Below are 26145 nucleotides of genomic sequence, written 5' to 3'. Positions count from 1 at the left end.
GGGTCACGACTTGTTTAGAACCACCATCTTCAGGCTGGTGATAGGAACCCGGGAGCAGCCAGGTTTCTGGAAGCATCCGGTTCCCACATTAGTGCTCCCACATGGAGGGGCAGAGGGGTCCCCCAGCCCCGTTTTGTGGAGGCCACGGGACAGGAGTCTGAGCAGCCGAGGACAGGACCGAGGGGCACCGTGAGCTGGGCCGCTGCAGCCCAGTAACGGGGTGTTCCTAGGAAGGCGCTGCCAGGAGCGGACACGGGGTCTGGACTAGACAGGACACCCTGAGGGGTGTCCCTGCCCGTGCCCCGCGGGGTGAGGAGAACAGCTTCCTGGGGCACCTGGGGGTCTCTGAGGTCACCCGGGCCCAGCGCCCCCTTGCCTGGGCCCCGGGCTCTCCCAGGCCGCCGCGGGGAGACGTGGGCTTGAGGGGAGAAGGAAGCGTCTGGAGTCACAACCCCACCCCTGCTTTGCTCCGTGGGTTTGGGGAGGCCCAGCCGTCAAAAGGCCCCGTGAGAATCAACTCTCCACCTGTGCCGAGGGCCGCCAGGTGCGCAGGTCCCACTCGCGTCACCGGGAAGCTCGCCCTCCAGGGCCTGAAGGCCCGCGGCAACTTCCGCCCCGCGACCCCCGCCGGCCCGGACGCGGCCACAGGGACGAGGGCTGTGACAAGCTGGGAGGGAAGAAAGGGAATAAAGAGAACAGGCTGAGGGTGTCTCCCACAGGCTGGGGGGAGGGGAGCCTCAGATCTGGGGCAGGAAGTGAACCAGGTCACTATGGGCAATGGCAGTATACTCCCACTTAGGGATTCTGTGCTGAGAGCCCCCTGTGTGCGTGTGAGAACCAAGAGCGCACCTGAGAGCCCCGTGTGCACCTGAGAACCCACTGTGTGCACCTGAGAACCCACTGTGTGCACCTGAGAGCCCACTGTGTGTACCTGAGGACCCACTGTGTGCACCTGAGAACCCACTGTGTGCTCCTGAAAACCCACTGTGTGCTCCTGAGAGCCATGTGTGCACCTGAGAACCCACTGTGTGCACCTGAGAACCAACTGTGTGCACCTGAGAACCATGTGTGCACCTGAGAACCCACTGTGTGCTCCTGAGAACCCCATGTGCACCTGAGAGCCCACTGTGTGCACCTGAGAACCCACTGTGTGCACCTGAGAACCCACTGTGTGCACCTGAGAGCCCACTGTGTGCACCTGAGAGCCATGTGTGCACCTGAGAGCCCACTATGTGTACCTGAGGACCCACTGTCTGCTCCTGAGAGCCCACTGTGTGCACCTGAGAACACACTGTGTGCTCCTGAGAGCCATGTGTGCACCTGAGAGCCCACTGTGTGCACCTGAGAGCCCTGTGTGCACCTGAGAACCCACTGTGTGCACCTGAGAACCCACTGTGTGCTTCTGAGAACCATGTGTGCACCTGAGAACCCACTGTGTGCTCCTGAGAACCCCATGTGCACCTGAGAGCCCACTGTGTGCACCTGAGAGCCCACTGTGTGCACCTGAGAGCCCACTGTGTGCACCTGAGAGCCCACTGTGTGCACCTGAGAGCCATGTGTGCACCTGAGAGCCCACTGTGTGTACCTGAGGACCCACTGTGTGCACCTGAGAGCCCACTGTGTGCACCTGAGAACCCACTGTGTGCTCCTGAGAACCATGTGTGCACCTGAGAACCCACTGTGTGCTCCTGAGAGCCCACTGTGTGTACCTGAGAACCCAGTGTGTGCACCTGAGAACCCACTGTGTGCTCCTGAGAACCCATGTGTGCACCTGAGAGCCCACTGTGTGCTCCTGAGAATCCAGTGTGTGCACCTGAGAGCCCCGTGTGCACCTGAGAGCCCACTGTGTGCATCTGAGAACCCACTGTGTGCACCTGAGAGCCCACTGTGTGCACCTGAGATCCCACTGTGTGCACCTGAGAACCATGTATGCACCTGAGAACCCACTATGTGCTCCTGAGAATCCACTGTGTGCACCTGAGAACCCACTGTGTGCACCTGAGAGCCCACTGTGTGCACCTGAGATCTCACTGTGTGCACCTGAGAACCATGTGTGCACCTGAGAACCCACTGTGTGCACCTGAGAACCCCATGTGCACCTGAGAGCCCACTGTGTGCACCTGAGAACCCACTGTGTGCACCTGAGAGCCCACTGTGTGCACCTGAGAACCATGTGTGCACCTGAGAACCATGTGTGCACCTGAGAGCCCACTGTGTGCACCTGAGGACCCACTGTGTGCACCTGAGAACCCACTGTGTGCACCTGAGAGCCCACTGTGTGCTCCTGAGAACCCACTTTGTGCACCTGAGAACCCACTGTGTGCACCTGAGAACCATGTGTGCACCTGAGAACCATGTGTGCACCTGAGAGCCCATGCAGAGCCAGCTGGAGTGATGGTCCTTCCTCCCCCCCCCCCGGTCTCCGCAGCCTCGCATGCCTGGCACGGCTCTGGCTGGAGTCTGTCTCAGGAGCACATCCAGTTTGCTGGGTGGGGAGACAGGAAACCCCACTGCAATACAAGGGGGAAATGTCAGCCGTGAGGTTCTCTCCCCCCTCTCTCCCTCCTTCTCGTCCTCTCTCCCTCCCTTCCTCCCCCTGCCCCCCTCTCTCCCCCCTCCTCTCCCTCCCTCCCTCCCTCCCTCCCTCCCTCCCTCCCTCCCTCCTCTCCCCTCTTTCCCTATGGCCTGGTTGAGTGGCCTCCACGTGCTGGGGTTCAGGGGAGCCCCTGCAGGACTGCCCATGGCACAGATTCTGCCTCCCGCTCCCCTCTGCCCCCAGGTGGGCATGGCAGCCCCAGGACAGACGCAGGGTGATTTATGAGCCTTTCAGGGAATTAGTGCCGCTAATGGGCAGAGCCAATTTGTGTTCCTCAAGGAGGGGGAGGGCGAAATCAATTAATGGGGAATCTGACCTGGCCGGCCAGGCAGGCCTCACGGGGCCTGACATCCGGAGGTGATAAGGGGCTTCCTGAGGCTGAAGTAATTGGGAGATGGGAGGAAAAAGAAGAAAAACAAACCCCCCAGATCAATTTCATGTACCACGGGCAGAGAAGGCAGAGTCAACACAGCCGGGGCTGGCCTCTCTCACCTGACAGAGCGAGATAAGGAGCGGGACGGGCCCCACCCTCACCCCACGCAGGTATTTATTTGCCTTCAGAGCCCCTCAGACACAGCCAGGCGCCGGCGCCAGTGGTGCAGGTGACTCACGCCTGTCATGCTAACTAATCAGGAGTCTGAGGTCTGAGGATCTCGGTTCAAAGCCAGCCCAGGCAGGAAAGTCTGTGAGACTCTTTTTTTTTTTTTTTTTTTTTTTTTTTTTTTTTTGCCAGTCCTGGGCCTTGGACTCAGGGCCTGAACACTGTTCCCTGGCTTCCTTTTGCTCAAGGCTAGCACTCTGCCACTTGAGCCACAGCGCCGCTTCTGGCCGTTTTCTGTATATGTGGTGCTGGGGAATCGAACCTAGGGCCTCGTGTATCCGAGGCAGGCACTCTTGCCGCTAGGCTATATCCCCAGCCCTGTGAGACTCTTAATCTGCAACGAACCACCAGATAAACCAGAAGTGGCGCTGTGGCTCAAGGGGCAGAGTGCTAGCCTTGAGCAAAAAGAAGCCAGGGACAGTGCTCAGGCTCTGAGTTCAAGGCCCAGGACTGGCAAACAACAACAACACACACACACAAAACAACAACAAAACAAAAACCAAGAACGCTCTACCTTCCCCGTCCCATGTGTTCTGCATGCATTTTGTCGTTTCCCAGATTCGCAGCCGACCTTTCTCCACCTTCCATGCCTCAAAGCCCCTGGACGGTGTCACGGAACACTTTCCTGACCCACGTCTCCTATGGCCTAACTCCCCACAAATCCTTTTCTCCACACTCCATGTCCCTCATCTCCTCATATCACCCAACACCTAATCCGCTGTCCCGGTCCTAAGCCTTCCTCCACAGCTTGCCCTCTGGCTGGACCGAAAGCCCAGGCCCGCAAGAACCCGTTATTAGCCCATTTAGTTGCCTGTGTGTCCATCGCCCTGTTGATTTGCATGGAAAATTGCAGGATGGGTGTAGCTTTCAACTCCTGGCAACGTCACACCGTCGATGGTCCACCCTTGTGAGCTCCTGCTCATTCACGTTCGCATTTGAGGACTTACAAAGGGAGTATTTTGGCTTATAAGCATTTCTGTTGCATTAAAAGACAAAGTTCTACAGTTCTGACACTTCTGGCTGTTTGGTCTCCGACCACGGAGGCCAGACGCTTCTGTGCCTCTATCGTGAGGTTTCTGTGTTCTGGCTGTTGGTAACACAAACGATTCCTAGCTCTGTATTATTTCTGGAAAGTCACGGGCCTGCTGGTTCCTTTCTGGAGCTTCTTTCTCCTGCCTTGGTGGTTGTCAGCATGCATATGTTGGTCTACGGTTATCGCAAGATTGCAAATCTCCAGTCTCTCTCTCTCTCTCTCTCTCTCTCTCTCTCTCTCTCTCTCACACACACACACACACACACACACACACACACATTGGAACCACCTTGACCCCCCTGTACTCCCAGCTTCATTTCTTCCACTCACGAAACCACCAGACTCTCGTTTCCCTTCCTGCTCTGCAGCCTGGAGAAGCTTGGTACACGGGAACGCAGGGCGCAACCTCTCTTCTATCCCTTCTCCTGGGGACCAACCTCCCGCAGCCGGGTATCCAGTGTCTCAAACCCCATTTCTTTCTACGAGTTTAGTTTTTAGTCATGTCACTCAAGATTGGAAATGGGGGCCCTGTTGCTCTTGTCATGGCTGTGAGGTGGCAGACTCGCTTTCTTGTGTACAATCAACTCAAAAGTGCCTTACACTAGGCATCGGATGGCACAGAAGGAGCTCCAGTGAGACATTTGGGCACATTTATACACTACATTCATGTAGTGTTTCTGGGTTTTATTTTTATTGGTTGTAGGACTTGAATTCAGGGCCCTGGTGCTGTCCCTAAGCTTCTTTTCGCTCAAGGCTAGCACTCTCTCACTTTGAGCTGCGGTTCCACTTCTGTTTTTTCTGGTGGTTGATTGGAAATTAGAGTCTCACGGTCTTTCCTGCCCAGGCTGGCTTTGAACTTTGATCCTCAGATCTCAGCCTCCCGAGTAGCTAGGATGACAGGCGTGAACCATCAGCACCCGGCTTGTTTCTGGGTTTTAATTTCTGTTATTAGTTATTACAATTGAGGCTATGGACCACACCTCCCCGAATCCCAGTGGTTTGTGACAAGCAGCCTTCGCTCTCAGAAGGACAGGTCTTGGGGTGGCTAGGATTCTGCTGACTAGGCGTGGCTTGACGGGAAGATCTGCTCCTGCCCCGGTTTCCGGGCTCCAGGATCTGGGCAGGAGGGGCGGGCACCAGCTACCCACAGTGCAAGAGGCAAGGCCGAGCATGGCACCATGTTGCATGCAACATTGAAAGCTCCTTGAGCCGCAGGGCCCGTGATGGAGTCGCTCGCGAAGCACCCCTACTCCCTCCATGTTCTGGGAGATGCGCTGTGGTCCGACACCAGCCCACACACCCACGGCCCAGGGTCCCCTGGGCCGGCTCCCCTCCCCCCCCCACAGGCCTCCTCTCCTCTCCACTTCCTCCACTGCCCGGTGACTGCCGAGGGGGGCAGTCCACACCGGGGCACCTCACATCTCTGTCAATAAGGCCTTTGGCTCCAGGAGATAAGGTCTCAGCGGGAGATGCTAAGTCAACAGACCCCCCGTGGGGCTCCAGAGAGAGGGGTGCGGGCACTAAAGGTGTGCCAGGAAGGCCCTTGCCGGGTCCCCGGGGGGCTCCGCACACTCCACACATCCCTGGGACTCGTGAGTGGGTGCCAGCGGCTCTCGAGAACCTTCTGGAGCCAGGTGGTGAGGCCTTCCCCGGGTTCTATGAACTCTACTGAGGACTTGCCATGTTGCCTTAGGGGTGTGGTGAGGCCCCAGACAGTGGGACTGGATCACAGGGCCGGAGGGAAGCCGACACCCAGCCCACCCGGGAAGGGACGCTGGCCACTGCGTAGCTGTGTCAGGACCCTCCAGGCCTGCCTGGGGCTTCCGTTTCCCAACGGGAAAACCCAGGCTCCGCGCGCCTGCCTGGCTTTGGGATGCAGTGTTTTTTTTGTCCTTTTCGGTGTGATCCATTCTCGCAAAGAGCTACAACAGGCGGAGGAAGCAGTTTAGATGGGTGTGGTTTAAGGCCCTGGGTTTGATCCCCAGCACTGTGGGTTAAGAATTTAAACAAAGGAGAAGAAGCCCGTCTCCCGGCTGAGATCAGCCCATCTCACGATCCGTGGGATCACAGGCCCTGTGTCTGGGGGACAGAGACACCAGGAGCCACAGGCAGGCTTCTTGTTTATTCCGTTAGCCTCATTCTCCTCGCCCTCCCGGTCCAGCCTGGGCGGGCGGAGGTGGTGCTGCCGGGCGCCCCGGCCGGCCGCCCTCTTGCTGTCCCTCGGCAGATCTCCAGCGTCCCCCGTTTTCTGGTGCTGTGAGGTCCTCGGATGTCAGGGAGGAGGGCTCCCGGGACATAGGCCTGGCGCCCCTCACAGGCCCCTCGATGGCTGGGATGGCGGAGGATGATGGAGGGGGGGTGGGCGCTGTCGATCGGCAGGCTCCGTCACCCCGGCCTTGCCTCGCCTGCCACGGCCATTCCCGAGCCCCCCCACGCCCAGGGAGCTGGTAAACAGCTAAGAATCAACAGCTTGTTCTCCCTGTGCATGACGCCGCCCTGTGGCTCCCCACTCCCAGAGTTACCGTTCCCTGCCAGCCATCACCACCACCGTCCAGGGAAGCCCTCCCGGCCGGCAGCCCAGCCGGGGCTCCCCGGTGACCTCCAGGACACCGTCCACAGAGGAGGAACCGCAGCTCGCGCCGGCCGCAGTCAGATTCACTCTCTGCTCCCGGGCTGGGAGAGGGGAGGCGTCTCCGGCCGCACTGCCTTCCTGCAGCAGAGCCCGGCTGGCTGGCTGCTCACCACCGGGTCAGTTGCCTCCCAGACCTGCAAGGGCACGGGGTGGGGTGGGGGGCTCTTGGTTATTAGGCTGTGCCGGTGGGCACTGGCTTTTCCCTGAGGCCGTTGGCCCCGCCCCCAGCCAGTGCCCCGCCCCCACCAGTGCCCCGCCCCCCAGGGCCTTCGGCTCTCCCCCTCCCCCCTCCGAAGAGAGAGGCTTCCTCTGCCCTTCCCAGGAGCTTCCTGGAGTGGAACCCACACTCGGTTTCCTAACTCCGTGGGGTTCACCGATGCTCTCAAGTGACCATCTGGGAGAATCTCTCCTGGCCTTGCCTTTTTTTTTCTTTCTTAGTGCCAGTCCTGGGGCTTGAACTCAGGACCTGAGTGCTGTCCCTTAGCTTTTTTTTTTTTTGTTGTTGTTGTTCAGTGCTGGTGGTGCCCTACCACTTGGGTCACAGCTTCACCTCTGGAGAGTCTCCTGGACGTTCCTGCCCCGGCTGGCTTTGAACCATAGCATCCTCAGGGCTCAGCTTCCTGAGTAGCTGGGATTATAGGCGTGAGGCACTGGAGCCCCTCTTCTTGCTCATGAACAGATAGGAACTGGATGAACAGAATGGCTCCCATCCTCTCATCTCCTGAGGCCGGACACGGAGAAAGGGGCTTTGAACGGAGGACCAGGACCTGCATGCTAGCCAGGATGGTCCCTGACCATGGCCAGTCCTGGGGCTTGAACTCGGGGCCTGAGCACTGTCCCTGCCTTCTTTTTTGCTCAAGGCTAGCACCCTACCACTTGAGCCACAGCGCCCCTTCTGGCCATTTTCTATCTATGTGGTGCTGAGGAATCGAACCCAGGGCTTCACGTAGACGAGGCGAGCACTCTACCGCTAAGCCACCTTCCCAGCCCTCATACTCATTTTTATTTTATTTTGTGCTGCTACTGGGGCTGGAACTCAGGGCTTGGCACTCCTCCTTAGCTTTTTTTTTCTTTTATCTTTTCACTAAGGGCTGGTGCGCTAGCGTTTGAGCCACAGTTCCGCTTCCAGCTTTTAGCTAGTTAAGCGGAGATAAGTCTTATGGAATTTTCTGCCTGGGCTGACTTTGAACCCTGATCCTCAGCCTCCCGAGTGGCTGCCACGGCAGGTGTGTGCCACCTGCTGCCTGGCACGTTGCTCATTTTTAATCCCCTTTGATCTGTCCTGCTCAAATAGCGGCACAGGCAACCCGAGGACGGGCGCGCAGGTGATGTGCTTAGTCGCTCTGGACGCGTGGCTCTCGCCCAGTGCTCTGTCCATCCACACCCGGGCCGGGCGACACTGGGGCACAGGTGAGGCTGAAACCCACTGCCAGAACCGGGACCCCGCGGAGCAGGTTCGAGGCGGCGCTCATAGTAGCCTGGGCCTGGATTGGCTAATACTGCTGGTGGAGAGGGAGAGGGAGTCAGAGCCGGCTGAGCCCTCCCACGGACTGGGGGAGTGTGGGGGTGAGGACCCTCAGGGACACAGACCCCCTCCCAGAGAACACCACGTGACCCTCAAGGCGGCCTTCCCAGTGTGTTCACCAGGACGGGGTTTGTGGTGTGGGGCCAGGGGTCACCTTGAGGCCCTTCCCTGCTAACCACTCAGCTCAGCACTTTACGAGGCCTTTGCGGACGTTCTCTCTGCAGAGATGGGGCGCCGCTCCATGACATACTCGGGGAAGAAGCTCATGGCGGGGCGCCTCCCCATGACCACATTGGGTCCAGATGACCCTAGAACCGAGGTCTCCTTTCTCCCTGTCCCCTGCTTTCTGCAGCCTGGCCCAGGCGTTTTCCCGGCTCTTATCTAGGCGCAGAGGGGCTCATGGCTCTGGGTGGGAAGCCTTTCAGACTCAGGGATTACGAGCGCCTGCAAGTTGGCGTCACAAGGTGGCCGGTCCAGGGGTCCAGTGAGTATAAAGTCCTGTCTGGTGGACCTGCGCCATCGGCTGTGGTTGCTACCTGGGGAGCCCTTTGGTGAGGAAGGGACCCCCCCCCCCCGCCCCGTCCCCCGTCCCCAACCCTCTCTGTGGCTTCCTATGCAGCACGGAGACACTAGGATTGTTTTTTCCTTTGAGAATCCAAACTGGATGCTGGAATTCGTGTGGGTTTTGATGAATGACTTCCAGGATGCTCTGTGTTTGGAGAACACAGCTCCCAGCTGCAGGGCAAGCGGGGCCACCCCGTGTGTGTGTGTGTGTGTGTGTGTGCATGCACACGCGCGTGCTCGAAGAGGCAAATTCCCCACAGCAGAGCGGGTGCAATGGAGACAGCAGAGGGAGAACTGAGAGAACTTGGGCCACGCCGTTGCCGGTGCCGGACATGGGGAGAGGCTGACCGGAAGTTTGTCCTGGAACCCCGGTCCCCTCTGGGGTGATGTGGGGAGGTCCTTAGGTCATGGGGGACTGTCCTCAGATGGGATTAAAGTAGTTCTCTAGAGCTGTGGTTCAAGCAGTAGAGCGCCCGCCTAAGCAAGCGAGAGGCCCGGAGTTCAAATCACAGCATCAGCAAAATACAAAACAAAACAAAACCACAGCCACGAGCCTGGCCCCTGGAATCATTCTTGTCTGGCTTCCTGTCTGACCAGGTGATTCTCCATCTCCCTCTCCACGGAGCCCCGCCAATGCCAGGGCCCCGAGTCCCCGGAACTGGAAGTCAGCCTCTTTTCCTTATAAGTTATCTGCACACAAGGTATTTTTGTGTCGTCACGAAAGACGGACTCACAGACCAGCAAGGGAGGGTGACTTCTGAGCTCTGAAGCAACGGGTTCTGGGGATGAGGCCGAGACTGAGCGAGGCCAAGGAGGAGGCCAGCCTAGGCCTGGCCTCCACTGGACGTGTGGAGGCGGGAGGCAGAGGCCCGGTCAGTTCTTCGGAGGGCAGAGGAGAGATGGTCAGATGCCAAAAGGAAGGGGGAGGGGTGTGCATGGACCAATTATGAAGGCCAGGCAGGGCCTCCTCCTCCTCCTCCGCTTCCTGTGGTCCAGCGAGACACACGGACTTCCTCTAGGACAGACCTGGGCCTCAAGTGTTTACGTCCACAGCTCGTTGGCAAGAGCTCCACTGAGATGGGGGAGCCGGACTTCCAGCCAGAGATCCAACCAACTACCAAACCACCACCCAGTGCCTTCCTGTTTAGACAAGGCTGGGCAAGGAGAGCCGCCCAGAGGGACGGAGGAGCCCAAGGCGCCAGGGCCCGGGCAGGGCCCCAGAGCCCAGCCCGCCCCGCTGCCCACCGCGGGGGCCTGTCCTATCTTGGTGTGTCTGGTCCTGAGCCATGGGACTTTCTCCAGGGGGGAAACAGAGGCAGGCCACACGGCGTGACGAAGGCCTGCAAGCTTCGTCCTTCCTCTCACCTTCCTGTCCTCATCATGCCCCCCCCCGCCCCCGCCACCGGCCCCCGCAAGCGCTGGGGTGCAGAGCGGGGAGACCGAGGCCCAGGGAGCAGCACTCACCCTTCCTCTGCAGGATGCTCTGTCTGGCCTTGATGAACGCCAGGATGTCGGAGTCCGTCTGGCTGTCCCCGGTGAGGGGGATCGACGACACGGGCCTTTCGGGGGGGCTGCGGACAAGCACAGGCCTCGGTTCACCACTCCACCTTCCCCGAGCGCATTTCCTTTGTGGGGGACCCCGGCCCCCACCGCGCCGGCCCTTCTCTCATGCGAGACCCCCCCCCCCCACCTCCACTGGAGCTTCCAGAGCCTTCCCAGGGGGCCTGGACAAGGGGTGTGGCGGCGTGTGTGTGTGTGTGTGTGTGTGTACCACGGGGGAGGCAGACGCCCCTTCAGGGCCTCGGAGGGAAGGGGCGACCCCTGACCTGCTTTCCAGCCGGGCGTGGCTGCCGCTCTGGCCCCGGCTGCCTGGGCCGGAGCACGGCGGCGAGGGCAGGTGGCTCCTGGTGCTCAGGTCACTGCAGCAGACGGACGGAGGGAAGAGACCACGGGGTGGGGGGGAGGTTTGCACGCCGCGTGGCGGCCCTGGCCCCGCCCCAGCCTCCCGCCCCCTCTCATGTCACCCACATCACGGAGCCCTGGATGCCCCGAGACCCAGAGGGCCTGCGGGCTGCTGGGTCGGGCTCGAGCAGATGCAGGACCCCGGGCAGCCACTAGGTGGCAGGCGCCGCACGCTTTTCGTGCTCTGGGGAAGGTGGGGGAGGGGGGAGCGCCCTGTGGGGAGGGAGGGGTGGCGGGGAGGGCCCTCGGGGAGGTAGCCGTCAGCTTGGGGACATCAGCGCTTTCTTGAGGCGGCGGCTAGCACCTGTCTGTTGTGTCAACCAGCTCATGGGGAAGGGGAGGGGTGTCGTGAAGCAAAGCCCCTAGGCTGACATTGGAGACCCCCCCCCCCCGCCCCCGTGTCATAGCTGAGTTTCTTCAGCCCTCCGGATGGGGCACGAGTGGCTCTACCCTTTGTGCCAGCCGCTGGCACAAAACCCATTTTTTTTTTTTTCCTGCTGATACCCCCTCTAGAGAGGGAGCCTACCGGCTATCAGAAAGAATCATCTCCATTTTAATAAGGCCTAATAAGCAGTGTTAGCAATAATTAGGCCCCGTGGGCTGCTGGCGTGTTGACTGTGAGCAGAGGCCAGGTCTGGGCCTCCGGGCTTCTGGGCCAGGCCCAGTGGGCAGCCCACGAGAAAATAAAAGGCTGGGATCAGCGGGACTGACTCTCTCTGTCTGTCTGTCTGTCTGTCTCTGAGTCTCTCTGTCTCTCTCTCTCTGTGCCAGTACTGGGGCTTGAACTCAGGGCCTGAGCACCGTCTCTGAGTCTTTTCACTCAGGGCTGGCCTTCCATCACTTGAGTCACAGCTCCACTTCCGTTTTTCTGGTGGTTCACTGGAGATCAGAGTCTTGTGGACTTTCCTGCCAAGGCTGGCTTTGAACCACGACCCTCAGATCTCCGCCTCCTGAGTAGCCAGGGCGACAGGCTTGAGAACCCCTGGCACTCGGATGGCAGCTGGGCTCTTAGATGGCACTGACCATTTGTCATAGGACCGTGGTGTGGGAGGGACGTCGGGGGTGTGTGTGGGGGGGGAAATGCCCCGCTGCTGGGGAGAGCTACCGCCGTGAGAGCCGTGGCCGTGGCTGACACGTCACACTGGGAGAATGCCGACACATTCATGTAAGTTCTGATCTGCTCTGACCTCTGACCTGACGGAGCCCAGGGAGGCGGGAGGGCGGCAGGGGGAGTGCCTGCCCATGGCTGGCTTGGTGTTTGGTGTCGGGAAGGTGCTAATCCCCTCCTCCCCCTCCCCCGCCCTCCCCCCCCCCCCGCCGGCTGACCCAGGCCCTTGGGCTCCCCCCCCCCAACTTCGGAGTCGCCCTCACCTTCTGTTGGAGGGGAACTGGGAACCGTCCTGCTGGGAGCCGGACGACCGGGGAAGCGGCTTCACGGGAAGCAGCGAGTTCGAGGCTGGGGAGCACACCTGTTGGCCCAAGAAGGCGTTTCATGGGGAGACCGTCCCCATGCTTTTATCATCGAGGGCCGTGTTGCCCGTGCTAGGCAAGGGCTCCACCCCTGAGCTGTCCCCCCCCCCCCCGCCAGAGACTCCATAAGGGAGAACAGGCAGCTATCAGAGTTACTATATACAACATATATGGCAACAACCACAATCAGTTAGGACTGTAATGCTGGGTGCCTGAGCTACACAGGAAAAAGTAAGCGTGTAAGGAGGCCCGTGGGAGGGTTTTAGGGAGGGGTGGAGTGGGCTGGGGAGGACAGGAGATGGTGGTGGGCCGGGACGCGTTCACACGTGCGGGAATGTCACACCGAGTGCCTTCCAATCACAGGCGAGTACTTCAGGCGCTGGTAGGAACTCTCAGAAAAGCCCCAAAGCTAAGCATGACCCCCTAATTCTGTCCTGTGGAGAAGACGTCCAACGTGCCTGGTTCTGCCTCTGCTCCCCACCATACCCGGCAGTCAGACACTGACTACCGCCTGGCTGCGTGTCCTCGGAGCTAACTCGCTTCCCAGTTTGGATGGCCTTAACAACGAAGAGCTCTGCCCAGGAGGGGGCTGGGAAGGCTCTGCCCACCCCCCACAAGTGACAGAGCCACTCTGTGTGACAAAGCACGGCAACGTGTTCTCTGTCACTTCTCTCTCACAGCCATCGAGGTGCTAGCTCCGGGAAGGAAGACCGGCCCTGGGTGGTTTGTAACACTTTCTGGCAGGTTCTTTTAGCCTTCAAAATATTGCAGAGACATTCGAGGAATTTGTCTGGGAAATATGTAAAAAAAAAAATTATCCGCAAATATGTTTCCACTGAAAAATGAGAAACAATCTAAATATCAAGAACAGATTGGTTAAGCTGATTAAAATATATTCCTATACAGCATCCAGGAATGATATCGTAGAAAGTAACACGAACAGAAATGTTCATTCTCAAGTTAAAAAAAGCTATTTGTGATACCTGAAAACCAATAGAATTCTATGTTCATAAAAGTACATTGAAAGCCTCCTAGCTACTCAGGAAGCTGAGATCTGAGGATCATGGTTCAAAGCCAGGCTGGGCAGGAAACTCCATGAGACTCTTATCCCTAATTAGCCAGCAAAAAAAAAAAAAAAAAAAAAAAAAAAAAAAAAATCTGGAAGTGGAGCAGTGGCTCAAGTGGTACAATCCTAAATCTCAGAGACATCACTCGGGCACTGAGTTCAAACCCTAGCACTGGCACAAAAAGAAAACCAAGCCACATTCACGTCTATACAGGAAGAAAAGGCAAAGTCCTATAAGCCACCATGGGGGTATCGGTGGTCTCTACGTGCAGAGGCCAACGGAGCTTTGGCTTTCTCCTCGGCATCTTCCTAATGTTCTGGCAGAAATGAATGACCAGTCACGTGGTGTCACTGGACAGCTTAGACAACGCCACGGTGGCACGTGGCGTGGGACTGTTGGGGACTGTGACTTCCGGGGCGGGCGAGGTGGGGGGAGGCCCATACTTGCAGGTTAGTGGCCTCCTCTGCCCACCAGGCTTCGAACTCCTTCTGCAGCTTCACCTTGGCCCTGTCCATGAGCAGCTGCAAGTGCTCGATCTCCACCTTCAGGGCCTTCAGGCGCGTGAACGTCGTTTTGTACCTGCGGGATGGGAGCAGGGGTGGGGGTGTTGGCGTGCGGGCGCTGCCCTGGTGCTGGGGCCCGGAGCTGCTTGATAGTGGCCCCCCCCCGAAGCCAGGGGGCTGGCATCAGGCTTGAAGTCCACTGGGCAGAACTAGAGTGGTTTAATAATCAAATGAAAACAAAACGAAGCCCTCTCCTTGCAAGTGGAGCTGTGGTTCAAAGTGATGGAGCTCTAGCCTTGAGCAAAAGGGCTCAGGGACTGCGCCTAGGCCCCGAGTTCAAGCCCTGCGGCTGGGGGAAAGAAAGGAAATAGTGGAGTGATTCACTGTTTCACAGGAGGCCCATGGAGATCTAGGAAGCAGGCCTGTGTGAGATCCCCAAGAATGAGAACTGCCTTTAAGGGGTGCACATGTGCTCTCTCTCTCTCTCTCTCTCTCTCTCTCTCTCTCTCTCTCTCTCTCTCTCTCTCCTATCTGGGTCTTGAGGGCTATTCTATGATGGCCATGATGTCCCTGCTTATGCTTGGGGCTCTTCACTCTAGAAGTAAAATTATTTTGTGCCCCTAGATGGTTCAGGATGTCCCCAAGACCTGGAGCCAGGAGGGGAGGGGGAGAAGGAGGGGGATGGGAATGAGGGGGAGGGGGAGGGCCACCTCCTCGGGGTGGCATGCTCCGGGGCTCCTCTAGGTGGCAGCAGAGGACAAGCTCTGCTGCAGCCTGAGCCAGGTTGGGCCGGGCCGGCCTCGGCTCCTGTGGTTTGAGGCCCCGCGGTGGCTGGGCCCACTTTCCTGAGTGGGTCCAGCCCTGGGAGGCTCAGGGCACCCCAGGGGTCAGGCGGTGCGAGGCTAGCTGGTAGAAGAAGGGTGGGTGCCTACCTCCTCTTCTCTTCCTCCAGCTGCGATCGAAGCTTCTCTTCCTGCAGGTCTGGCCCCGGGGGCTGGGAGAGGCCTGCGCTCTCTGAGATTCCTGGAGGAGGGAGACGCCATGGCTGACCTCCCACAGGACGGCCTCTCGTCCTTCTCCGTCCCCGTCCAAGGCGGGGCTGGGCTGGGCTGGGCTGGGGTGGGGTGGGTGTCTCAGGTCTGGTGGACTCAGGGCAGTGTGTGTGTGTATGTGTGTGTGTTTGTGTGTGTGTGTGTGCGTGTGTTTGTGTGTGTCAGGTCCGGTGGACTCAGGGGATGTGAATGTGCACACCAACCAGCCTTGGTGACACGGCCGAGCACTTGGTGTGGACGGTATCCTGCGTGCCCACCCTCTCGTGCCAGGGGCTGACAGGTGCCACAGGAGAGACGGAGGTGGATGGAAATGATGCGGTGGGAGCACAGAGCCTCCCGGGAGGGGACGGCAAGGCTGAGAGGCCCGGAGGAAGGCAGGCGGCGAGCTCAGGGCACAGAGCCTACGGGAGCCAGTGCAAAGGGCCTGGGGCCGGGCGCCGAGGTGGGTGCGGGGACCCAGGCCAGGCCTTGGTCCAGGGCTGTGAGGGATCTGGAGGGGGCTGGGGAGGGGAATGGCTTAATCTGTTCCCTTTCACAAGTTGTTGGCTGATGGAGACGGAGCGTCTTCGTGCTGCCGGTGGGCAATGCCAGCTGGCGCCGGGATGGGGTGAGCCTCCTGAAAGGCTCTGGGAAAGAAGGCCCGTGGCACCGGACCTTACGTATCCAGAATGAGGGCACAGCGTACCCACGAGGCACCAGCTATTCGCGTTGCCATGACAACCAGACCCCCCCCCCCCGGGTCCTGTCTGCTTAGCAGGTGCATTGTGAGCCCACCAGGAGCCTGCCGGGCTGCTTCTCGTGTTTCCCGAGGCTGGGAACCCTCCGTGCCCACTGCAGGGGCACCGGGCTGGGGGCTCGAGGGGCGCCAGCAGGAGCAGATTTGTAATAATGCCGGCTCTCCCCACTTCTGGAAACCGTATCCAACTGTGAGCCGATGGGTGGATCAGCCCGCCCACCCGGCGCTCATCCCTCATGGGCTGGAGTCACGAGTGAGCCCGGAGACAGACCCCGTGGTAGACAGAACGGGCACGTCAACCCGCAGGTCAGCCCGAGAAAAGGGCCAGCGCCAAGGTTGGGAGAGAGTTAGTTGCGAAGAGACTTCTGACCTAGCAGTCTGACTTCAGCCAAACTCATCCTCCCCACACCTCCCCCCCCCCCCCCCCCGCCTCCCAGGCAGAAAGGGGGCTTGGAGGAGGCCACACGGAGAGCCTGGTGCCCTGGGGGGGGGGGCACGGGCAGAGCCTGATTCTCATCCAGGACCCCTGGGCCTGGACTTGCCAGTTAGGTGCCAGGAGCAAGGAGTTGCTGCTGGGCTCCCCTGGGCTTGCGTGAGTTCACATGGCTGCGAGGGGCCCCCTTAGGTCAGCTCTGTGAAGAGGCCCTTAGTCCAGTCTCTTCATGAGTGCTGCCTACTGAGAAGCAGCACGCGGGTCAGCACTCGGTGTGGAGCCAAGCAACTGCCTGGGCAAGCTGCCAGCCCCCGTCCAGAGAGCCACAAAGCTCCGTCCATGACGGAGCTTTCTGGGCGTCCACCCCGCCAAGAGGCCCAAAGCCATGCTGTAACCGGACTCGTCATGGAGTCCTCTCCTTGGGGAAACCGAGGATGGTCCGTGACAATATTCCCTTCCTAGTGACAGCTGGCCTTAGCCAGGGTGAGGGAGACAAGTCTTATCTTGGAATGAAATTTGAATGATGAAGACTGAAGTTATAATATAAATGGCACCCTCCTCTCCTCCCTTTTTTTGTGTGTGTATGGATCAAAGACCTTAATATAAGACTTGAGACTTCGAGATGACAACAGGAAAACATAAGTATAAGCAGTGAGTTTCTAAGTAGGCCTCTAATAGCTCAGGAAATAAGAGCAAGGATTGGTAAATGGGATTACGCCAAATTAAAAAAAAAAAAAAGCTTCTGTACCTCAAAGGGAACAAAGTCAAGAATGAAGAGACAGCCACAGAGTAGAAGAAAATCTTTTGCCAGCTATTCATGAGAGGAGGGATTAATATCTAGAATACATAAGGAGTTCAAAAAAATTAAACACCCAAAGGACAAATAATCGAATGAATAAGTGGGCAGATGAGTCGCGTGGTACAAAGGGCTAATGTGTGCACGAAGAATGTTCAACATCCTTAACCCTAAAAGAACTGCAAGTCAAAATGACACTGAGATTCCATCACACCTCAGTGGAAATAGCAGCTATCAAGTGAACAAAGAACAGATGTTGGTGAAGATGGCGGTGGGAGAGGCTTAAAGGTTGCTGGTGGGAATGGGAACCAGGGCAGCCACTACGGATATCCACAGAGAAGGCCCTCAAAGATGAAGACGAGAAGGAGCAGATGACCCTGCGGTACCATTCCTGGGTACCCATCTGAAGGAATCTAGAAACACCTGCACACCTGTGTGACAGCAGCCCAAATGTGGCCAGGAAACGATGGCTTAATATACACAATCGAGTGCATTAAGAACAAAACCATGGACAGAACCCCAAATCCCCAAATCAGGTAAACTAAGCCATACTCAGAAAGACAAACATTATGTTTTTGCTCATCTGCAGAACCTAGATGTAAAAAAAAGAAGACATGAAACATGGGAAACCAGTAGAGAGGGGGAGGGGGAGGGGTGAATACAATCCTCCTATATTATACTCATTAAAAGGAACAATGAAAACCCACTAAAAATGTTTTAGCCGGGCCCTGCTGTCTCACGCGTGTAATCCTAGCTATCCAGAAGGCTGGGATCTGTGAATCATGGTTCAAAGCCAGCCTGGGGAAGACAAATTCAAGAGCCTCTTATCTTTCATTAACCAGCAAAAAGTTAAAAGCAGAGGTGTGTTAAAAAAAAGTTAAAAAGTTAAAAAAGTTAAAAGCTCCAGTGGTAGAGTCTAGCCGAGTGCAGAAGCCAATCAAAAGCACAAGGCTCTGTGTTTAAGCTCTATTACCCACACCCTAGGAAAGAGAAACATGGATTTTTGTTGTTGTTGTTGTTGTTTGTTTTGCTTTTGGTTTTTTTTTTTGGGGGGGAGGGCGAAGGAAGGGCACAGAAAGGGAGGGAGGGTGAACAAATGTGATTGTGCTATTCAGTACACTCTCTATGGAAAGTGAACTGAGTAATTTGTGGGCAGGAATGGGGGAGGAGGTCTGGAGCGGAGCAAAGCAGAGGAATGGATGACATTATCCAAAACAAGAAGTGTCCTCATTACCAGGCTTATGAAATGGCAACCCTTGTGTAGAATACCTTTTTTTTTTTTTTTTTTTTGCCAGTCCTAGGGCTTGAACTCAGGGCCTGGGCACTGTTCCTGAGCTTCTTTTGCTCAAGGCCAGTGCTCTATCACTTGAGCCACAGCGCCACTTTCAGTTTTTTCTGTGCGTATGTGGTGCTGAGGACTCAAACTCAGGGCTACATACCTGCCAGGCAAGCACTCTACCACTAAGCCACACTCCTAGCCCTGTATATAATAACAATAATATATTCTAAAAAAAAAAGAGTACCAGAGGGGATACATTTGATCAAAGTATATCATGTGCATGTATAGAAATATCACAACCAATCAATCCCCTTTGTGCAGTTACTAATACTAATAAAACGTTAATAAAAATGAGCTGTTTTTGTTGTGTCAAGGAGCAGTTGGGTTGGGTTAGGTGCACATGCCAACTACCCCGCAGATTCCAGTTTCAAACTCTGAGCTCTGCACTTCGGTGTTGAGCCCTGGGGGCTTGTCCCTCCCAACTGACAAGGTTCTCAGGCAGTTGGCAGTGAGGTGTGCCTTTTAAATGTCAACCACAGGTTCTTGTTAGAGTTTTGATTGTGAACTGAAGATGATCTAGCCCTTGATTAAATATACCAGAGAGAGAGAGACAGAGAGACAGAGAGAGACAGAGAGACAAAGAGAGGTGTGGGAAAGGGAGAGGGAGAGGGAGGGAAGACATGGCCTACATTTCTGGGGCTGGACTCTTCCCTCTCATTCCTTCTCGGTGTGACCATTTAAGAGCAGAGTACCTGGATTGCATTATCTCCGCTGCTCTCATAAACACTTTCGGTGAGTTATGCCTGCAGGCCAGGCCTCCTGCTTTTATAGAAGGTCGATACAGGAATCATCTGGTTGAGCAACATTTTGATATCTTTTGTAAAACTGCAGCTGAGGACATCCTTCATTCTGTCACTCAGCGTCCTTTACCCAAGGATCCACACCGTAAATCCTGACTTGTGTTTAGTTCCAGGAAGAAATTCTATTTCTGCAGAGAAATTAGTTAGCCTGCTTCCTGCTGTAACTCCGGGCTGCCCCCTCTTTTCCTCTGCGGCTAGACAAATTTATTGCCTGTGTGTAATTTGCTCAGCTGTGGGGGCCAGAAGCACTTTCTCCTCCTCTTAAATGGACTTATTTTATTTTATCTTCAAATGTCTCATTGTGCTTTTGCAAGATGGCCGGGTCCGGGGGTCACCTGGGGAAAGATTCATTTGCCCGTTGGTTTAGCGTGTTTACTGCTAGCACCGGCTGCTGGGGGTGGAAGGATGGATGCAGCGGCGCCCAGCTCTCCAGGAGCCCACGTTTCAGTGTGGAGAACCACGGGGCATGAATAATTACAGAACAGGGCTGGGATGCTCAGAGATGTGCTGGGCTTGGAGGAAATGCACCCCTGGGGGGGCGGAGGCCAGGGAAGGTTTCCCCCTGAGTTGGTTTTGTTCCTGTCATGGGAAGAAGATGGTAGATGGATGCACAGATGTTTTGGAGACTGACACTTGAACAGCGAGATACCTTTCCTGCATGTGGCCTGTCATCCTGGTGAGAACAGAAATCCTCCGAGGGTAGGCACCGGATCCATGCCCTGTGCAGACTCCACCATGCTGGGCAAAGGGCCCGGGGTAGGGTGGGCAGGTGCTGGGCAAAGCGTGGCCCAGCCAACCTGTCTGGCTTTGCACCTCACAGCTAGGCAGGTTCACTGAAGCTGACTGGGCTTTAGTTACAAGGCAGAGACGATGCTAGGGTCTGCCTCACGAGGTGTTTGGGGCATTAAAGAACAATGCCAACAACATGAATCAGGACTTAGAACCATGCCTGGGATATTGTAAAAACGTTCCAGGGACTCTGGCTAATAGCCCCACCTGCCTCTTCTACCATCCTCACTGTTCATGACGGCGAGGCCAGGAGCCTGCCCCCCTCACTGGGGGACACAGCGCAGGGGCCCCGCCCTCCTCGGAGTCCACCTGTAACTTCCGTTTTGTTGATGATGTTCCTTCTTATTTTATCAGTTGAGGGGCTTGAACTCAGGGTGCTGTCCCTGAGCTCTTTTGCTCAAGGCTAGAGCTCTACCACTTTGAGCCACAACCCTATTTCTGGTTTTTGAGTGGTTAGCTGGAGATAAGGGTCTCGTGGGGACTTTTCTGCCTGGGCTGGCTTTGAACCATGGTCCTCAAATCTCAGCCTCCTGAGTAGCTAGGATTACAAGCGTGAGCCACTGGCACCCAGCAGTGATGTTCTTATAAATAATCACTAATCTTTCTCTGTCTCCTCTCATAATGGGGCTTGAACTCAGGGCCTAGGCACTGTCCCTGAGCTGTTTTTTACTCGAGGCTAGCACTCTACCACTTGAGCTCCACTTCCAGCCTTTTGGTGGCCAATCACCAACTTTCCTGCCTGAGCTGGCTTGGAACCATGATGCTCGGATCTCAGCTCCTTAAGCAGCTAGGATTACAGGCATGAGTCGTGGGTGCCGATGTTTCTCTTAAAGGGCACTCCCTGGATGTGGCTTCCATGTCTAGGGGTACAAAGGCCGGGGGTGCCCAGGGCTTCTCCCACCTCGTTTCTGTCCTCATTAGTCTCCCTGTCTGCTGTTTTCCCAGGAGGACTAAGGCTCAGAGGATCTTATGCTTCCTGATACACTTTGGGCAGGTGGTAAACAGAGTCATAATCTAGCTATCCAGTCTGGAAAGGGGGTTGGTTTGGAAAGCTTCCTAGGAAGGTGTGTGCATACGTATACACACACATGCATGCCGCCCTCCACACAACTGGCCTGATCCTTATGCCGGGGGTGGGGACAAGTGTTTGCAGCTTGTCTATGAAGACAACAAGAACAAAAAGGGTTAGATTTACATTTGCCGATTTCCTTGGTGCAAACCCTTGTGCCATGGCTGATTTAAAGCTACGGGTGTGATGTGGCCTTGGGCAGAGATGTGCAGAAGTTCACTTGCACGCAGTATTCCCGCCGTGCAGCTACGGTAGGTAAGTACTGTTACCCGGATCCTCGTGGCATAGAGCGAATTAGCCAGCCAGTGGTGGGTTTTAAGTTATTTCTTACTGTGTTTTTAAAATATGACTTAATTGCAAGCTTACATAATTTGATTTTCGGCATCGACTGTGTTTAATAACAGCTCCCCAAATTCCTGAACCATTACCAGTTGGCTCTCCAGCTATGGAACGAGCCAGCTCCAGCACCCCCCGCCCCCTGGGGTATATCTTCCCATCATCAGCTCCATGATCTTTTCCAAATGGTGCCTCTCACATCGCAGCTGGAGCCGCGCTCGGCAGGGAGAGGAGGTTCCCCGTAGACACATTTCCTTCTTCAACAGAGATCGTGCCAAATGGACGAGCCCACGTCTCCTGCTAAGACCTGCCCGTCCTGCCCAGTGCCCTCTCAGGTATTAGGGAAAAGAAAAAAAGGAAAGAAAGAAAGAAAGAAAGAAAGAAAGAAAGAAAGAAAGAAAGAAAGAAAGGAAAGAAAGAAAGGGAATAATAAAAAAGGAATATTTAGAAGTAGAGGAATGGCTCCAGTGGAAGAATACCAGCCATGAGTGAAAACAGTGAAGGGACAGCACCCAGGCCCTTAGTTCAATCCCCGGTACAGATACTTAAAAGACAAGGGATAGCGAAGAGAAGAGGGAGAGGACTGTAGGACGAAGATGGAGACATTAAAAGGGGCAGTGCAAGGGGCTGGGAATATGGCCTAGTGATACAGTGCTTGCCTCGTATACATGAAGCTCTGGGGTTGATTCCTCAGTACCACATATATAGAGAAAAAGCCAGAAGTAGCGCTGTGGCTCAAGTGGCAGAGTGCTAGCCTTGAGTAAAAAGAAGCCAGGGATAGGACTCAGGTTCTGAGTTCAAGCCCCAGGACTGGCAAAAAAAAGTGTGTGTGTGGCAATGCAAATTGATCCCTGCTATCTTCCTCCATCGGATGGCCAAATGACAGGTCACCAGGTGACCCCAATGTGCTGTGTGGACAGTTACTCTCGCGGGACTCCACTGTCCTAGCCCTCGGCCCAAACCTGAGCCAGCAAGGTAGGCTCAGTAGACAACCTGCAGTGTTGAGAGGACTTCTCCAAGAAGAGGCTCCATGGGCTCTATCGGCAGTGGGGTCACCTGGGACCCCCGTGCCCCAGGCAACCTCCTGCGGGGTCCAGAGGACAGCCTGCCAGTGAACCCCAACACAGCAGCTGGGGGACGCTAATGCTTCCTCTCTAGTGGGGATGGGATGCTTTCAAATACAAACAGGTATCTCCCCAGTGCCCTTAATTGGACGTCTAGCGGAAGTGCTGTGTGTTTGAGGCCTAGCTGAGCCCGGCTGGCCCTGACACCTGCCGGGGAAGGCCCCAGGGAGACGAGGCGAGGAGCTGAGGCCCCAGACTGCGAGGAACAGCTCGCCGGAGGCTCCCAAAGACCTCGGAGGCTGAGAAGCATGCAGGTGGCCTTCCAGGCCCAGGACGAGACCTGCCCAGAAGCAGCTCTCGGGAGCTCTCAGGGCCAAGGCCAGCAGGAGGAGGCCTGGGCAGCCAGGGGGCAGGAGGCCATGGTGGGCCCCGGGCCGTTCTCAGGGGAGGCCCTTGCTGGAACACAGGTGGTTGGGCCTGGCTCACTGGAGAGGAAGAGCCACACGGTCCTCCCAGGTGGCTCTGAGGGACTGAGGGAGACCCGGGTTCAAGTCCTGCTCAGCACGCACAAGCCACACGACCACGGGCAAGTCCCCGGATGTCGCCCACCTCTCAGAGGCCCAGACGAGGATACGGGGACATAGCGCACAGGAAGCCACGCGCGGAGACGGGCAGCTGTCCCGTCGCTGGTTGGCACCCTGGTTGGTGAGCTCTGGAAGGGGCTCTAGAAGGCTGAAGCGGCCCCCGAGGCGCTGAGACGTGGTGTCGATTAAGGTTAGGAGTGGGTGGGACAGGCCGGGAGGACGAGGACACAGCGGGAGGGGCAGGGGACTGGGCGATGACAGCAAGCGGATGTCCAGGTGGGGAAATGAGTCCCGGGGGGGGGGGAGCACCCTAACATCCGCACTGACCCTGGCCCTGGGGGCGTTAAGGACCAGGTCAGCTCGCACCACTGTCGCCTTCTTCCCGCGGGCTCTGTCTGTGTACTCACCCAGAGCGACCTGCTGCTTCTGCCGCTGGGTGATCTCTTCCTTCAGACGGCCTGCGGGGGACAGAGGAAAAGCGCCGCTGAGTTTCCGGCGGTGGCAAACTAAAAACCCAAACCATACGGAGGCAGAGAGAAAGGGGGACACCAGCAACCTCAGCCTCCCGGGCCAACACCACGCCACGCCCTGGGTTGTGGCGGAAGCAGAGGTGACAGAGAGCAGTACCCGCACATCAATGCGAGGACACCATTCACCCTCACCTCCTGCCATCCTGGGGTTCAGTTATCTTACCTGTCACTCGCGATCTTTGCTAGGGTACTACTCTCTCATGATGTTCTATTATTATTATTATTATTATTATTATTATTATTTTGGCAGTCCTGGGGCTTGAACTCCATTCCGGGGCACTTGTCCCTGGCTTCTTTTTGCTCAAGGCTAGCACTCTACCACTTGAGCCACAGCACCACTTGCGGCTTTTTCTGTGTATGTGGTGCTGAGGAATCGAGCCCAGGGCCTCTATGCATTCTAGGCAAGCACTTTACCACGAAGCCACTTTCCCAGCCCTGGTGTTCTATTATTCATGAAGGGAAAGGGAGCTTTTGGTGTTCTAATGCCCCACAGGACCCCATTAAATCCATATCTTTCTTCAACTTATACAAACCCATGCAAAGCATTAACTATAGTGGGGTTAGCTGACAACCATTTTAACTGTCAACTATTAGGTATGAAACTCAAAGAATTTTAGGTTGTATAGGGTTGTGGAGCCAGAGGCCAGTGGAAGCATCAGAGTTGCCATTTGTTCAGGAAGCTTCTTTCACAAGAAATACCAGCAGAAGAGAAAATATTCAGAAGATGGAGCCAGAGTTGAAGTCATGCCCCGTGAGTTACCTGAGGCATGGAGATGGAGAAGAAAGGATTTGGAGGAGGGAAAGGTCTTTGGATATCTGAGGGTTATCATGTGAATGAGAGAACAGATTTCTTTTGTCTTATTCCTGTGGGCAGAAATCAAGTCAAAAGAAGGCAGTCTTGGGGGCTTTTAGCTGGGGGGAGCCCCCCCCAGCTCATGACAAGTACTGTTTCAAGGTGGATTAAGTTGTCTCAAGATGGACTAAATATCTCAGCACAGAAGGCAACTCTTTCCTGAGTGCCTGAGCAGAAGCTGGGTGACCATCTGTTGGACTGTGAGAAGGGGAAATTCTTGCTCTGGATAAGTGTTTTTTTTTTGGCCAGTCCTGGGCCTGAGCACTGTCCCTGGCTTCTTCTTGCTCAAGGCTAGCACTCTGCCACTTGAGCCACAGCGCCACTTCTGGACGTTTTCTGTATATGTGGTGCTGGAGAATTGAACCCAGGGCCTCAGGTATAGGAGGCAAGCACTCTTGCCACTAGGCAATATCCTCAGCCCTTGGATAAGATTTTTGAGTTGCAGGTTGCCCCCCCCCCCCGCACTAGTCTCTAAATACCACGATTCTATGCTTGAGGGATGGGCCAAACAGCAGCCCTGGGGGTTGCTTATGTCCCAGTGCTGAGCACACTTGTTAAAATGTCAGCGCTGTCTGGTTTGCAGGCTGGTCCATGTGATCAGGCCACTGGGGGATTCTGGGAAAGCGTGGGAACTTCCGCTCCGCCCGCTGCTGCATTTCTTTCTTCATACAAAGTGCATTCTGCACCTTCAAGGCAAAGAGGAGCAGGCGATGGAGTGGCCGCGGGAGTTCTTGTTGCTCATGACACTTGGTCGGTGTGATACGGGGAAGAATGGCAGAGGTGATTCAGGGTCACTTCCCACCCAGCTGAGGAATCCATTCTACAGAGTGAAAGGGCACATCTCTGGATTTGTATGTATCCAGGCTGCTCCTCCGGGGATGAAGCTGAAGCTGGGTGGGAGCTACTGGTGCCTGCTTCCCTGTGGCCTCGCTCTTTGGGCCAGCCAATAGAAAGGGATCTCTCATTCTCCTATCTGAGAACGCCACACTTCCTTGGCTGGACTTGCCCTTGGGGTTAAATATCACCGGCCTTGACTCACACCTGTAATCCTAACCACTCAAGAGGCTGAGATCTGAGGATTGCGGGTTTGAAGCCAGCCCAGGTAGAAAGTCCCTAGGAGACTTATCCCCAACTAACCACTCAGAAACAGGGAATAGAGCTGTGGCTCAAAATGGTAGAGTGCTAGCCTTGAGCAAAAGAGTTCAGGGTCAGTGCCCAGGCCCCGAGTTCAAGCCCCATTGCCTCCAGGAGTGTTATTGTTTAGGGGAAGGCCCTGGAACACCTGCCTGTGTGCTGTGTGTGTGTGTGTGTGTGTGTGTGTGTGTGTGTGTGTGTGTGTGTGTGCTGGTCCTGGGGCTTGAACTCAGGGCCTTTGTACTCACTTGGCCTTTTCTGCTCAAGACTGGTGCTCTACTACTCGAGCTACATCTCCACTTCCAGCTTTTTGCTGATTAATTGGAGATAAAAGTCTCAACCATTTTCTGCCTGGGCTGGCTTTGAACCGTAATCCTCCTATGTCAGCCCCCTGAGTAGTTGGATGACGGGTGTGAGCCACCGGGGCCCAGCTGATGAACTGAGTTTATAGAAAAGCTTACACATACAGACTTCACATGCAACAAATAGGGCACACCACACAGGGACGTCTCTCCACGTGGAGCAGGCCAGCCAGGACTCTCTCGCCGTGACAGACCGGACAGTCGGTCAGCGAGGCCTTGGCGCCGGCCCGCTCCTTGGGTCTCTGGCGCAGGTGCCTCGTGCTGCGAGCCTCACAAGGGAACCGCTTTCCTGGCTGGTGGCTTGCTCCTGTGGGG

The 26145-nt window shown here is 56.2% G+C and overlaps 1 protein-coding gene across 1 annotated transcript in view; it reads right to left on the bottom strand.

The window, feature by feature from the left end:
* Nucleotides 1-6927: 6927 nt before the first annotated feature.
* Nucleotides 6928-26145, bottom strand: part of Kif6 (kinesin family member 6) — a 230391-nt gene continuing 211173 nt past the window's right edge. The window contains exons 16-22 of the mRNA XM_048349203.1: nt 23359-23409; nt 14886-14976; nt 13894-14029; nt 12285-12382; nt 10778-10963; nt 10416-10522; nt 6928-6996 (exon numbers count right to left, since the gene is read on the bottom strand). Of these exons, the coding sequence (XP_048205160.1) occupies nt 6980-6996; nt 10416-10522; nt 10778-10963; nt 12285-12382; nt 13894-14029; nt 14886-14976; nt 23359-23409 (686 nt within the window). The 3' untranslated portion in view covers nt 6928-6979. The remainder of the gene's footprint in view (nt 6997-10415; nt 10523-10777; nt 10964-12284; nt 12383-13893; nt 14030-14885; nt 14977-23358; nt 23410-26145) is intronic.

This window comes from Perognathus longimembris, chromosome 6, assembly GCF_023159225.1.
Source record: "Perognathus longimembris pacificus isolate PPM17 chromosome 6, ASM2315922v1, whole genome shotgun sequence".
NCBI classification, from domain to species: domain Eukaryota; kingdom Metazoa; phylum Chordata; class Mammalia; order Rodentia; family Heteromyidae; genus Perognathus; species Perognathus longimembris.
Note: the sequence above shows the minus strand (reverse complement) of the source record. Positions and strands in the feature narration are given on the sequence as shown.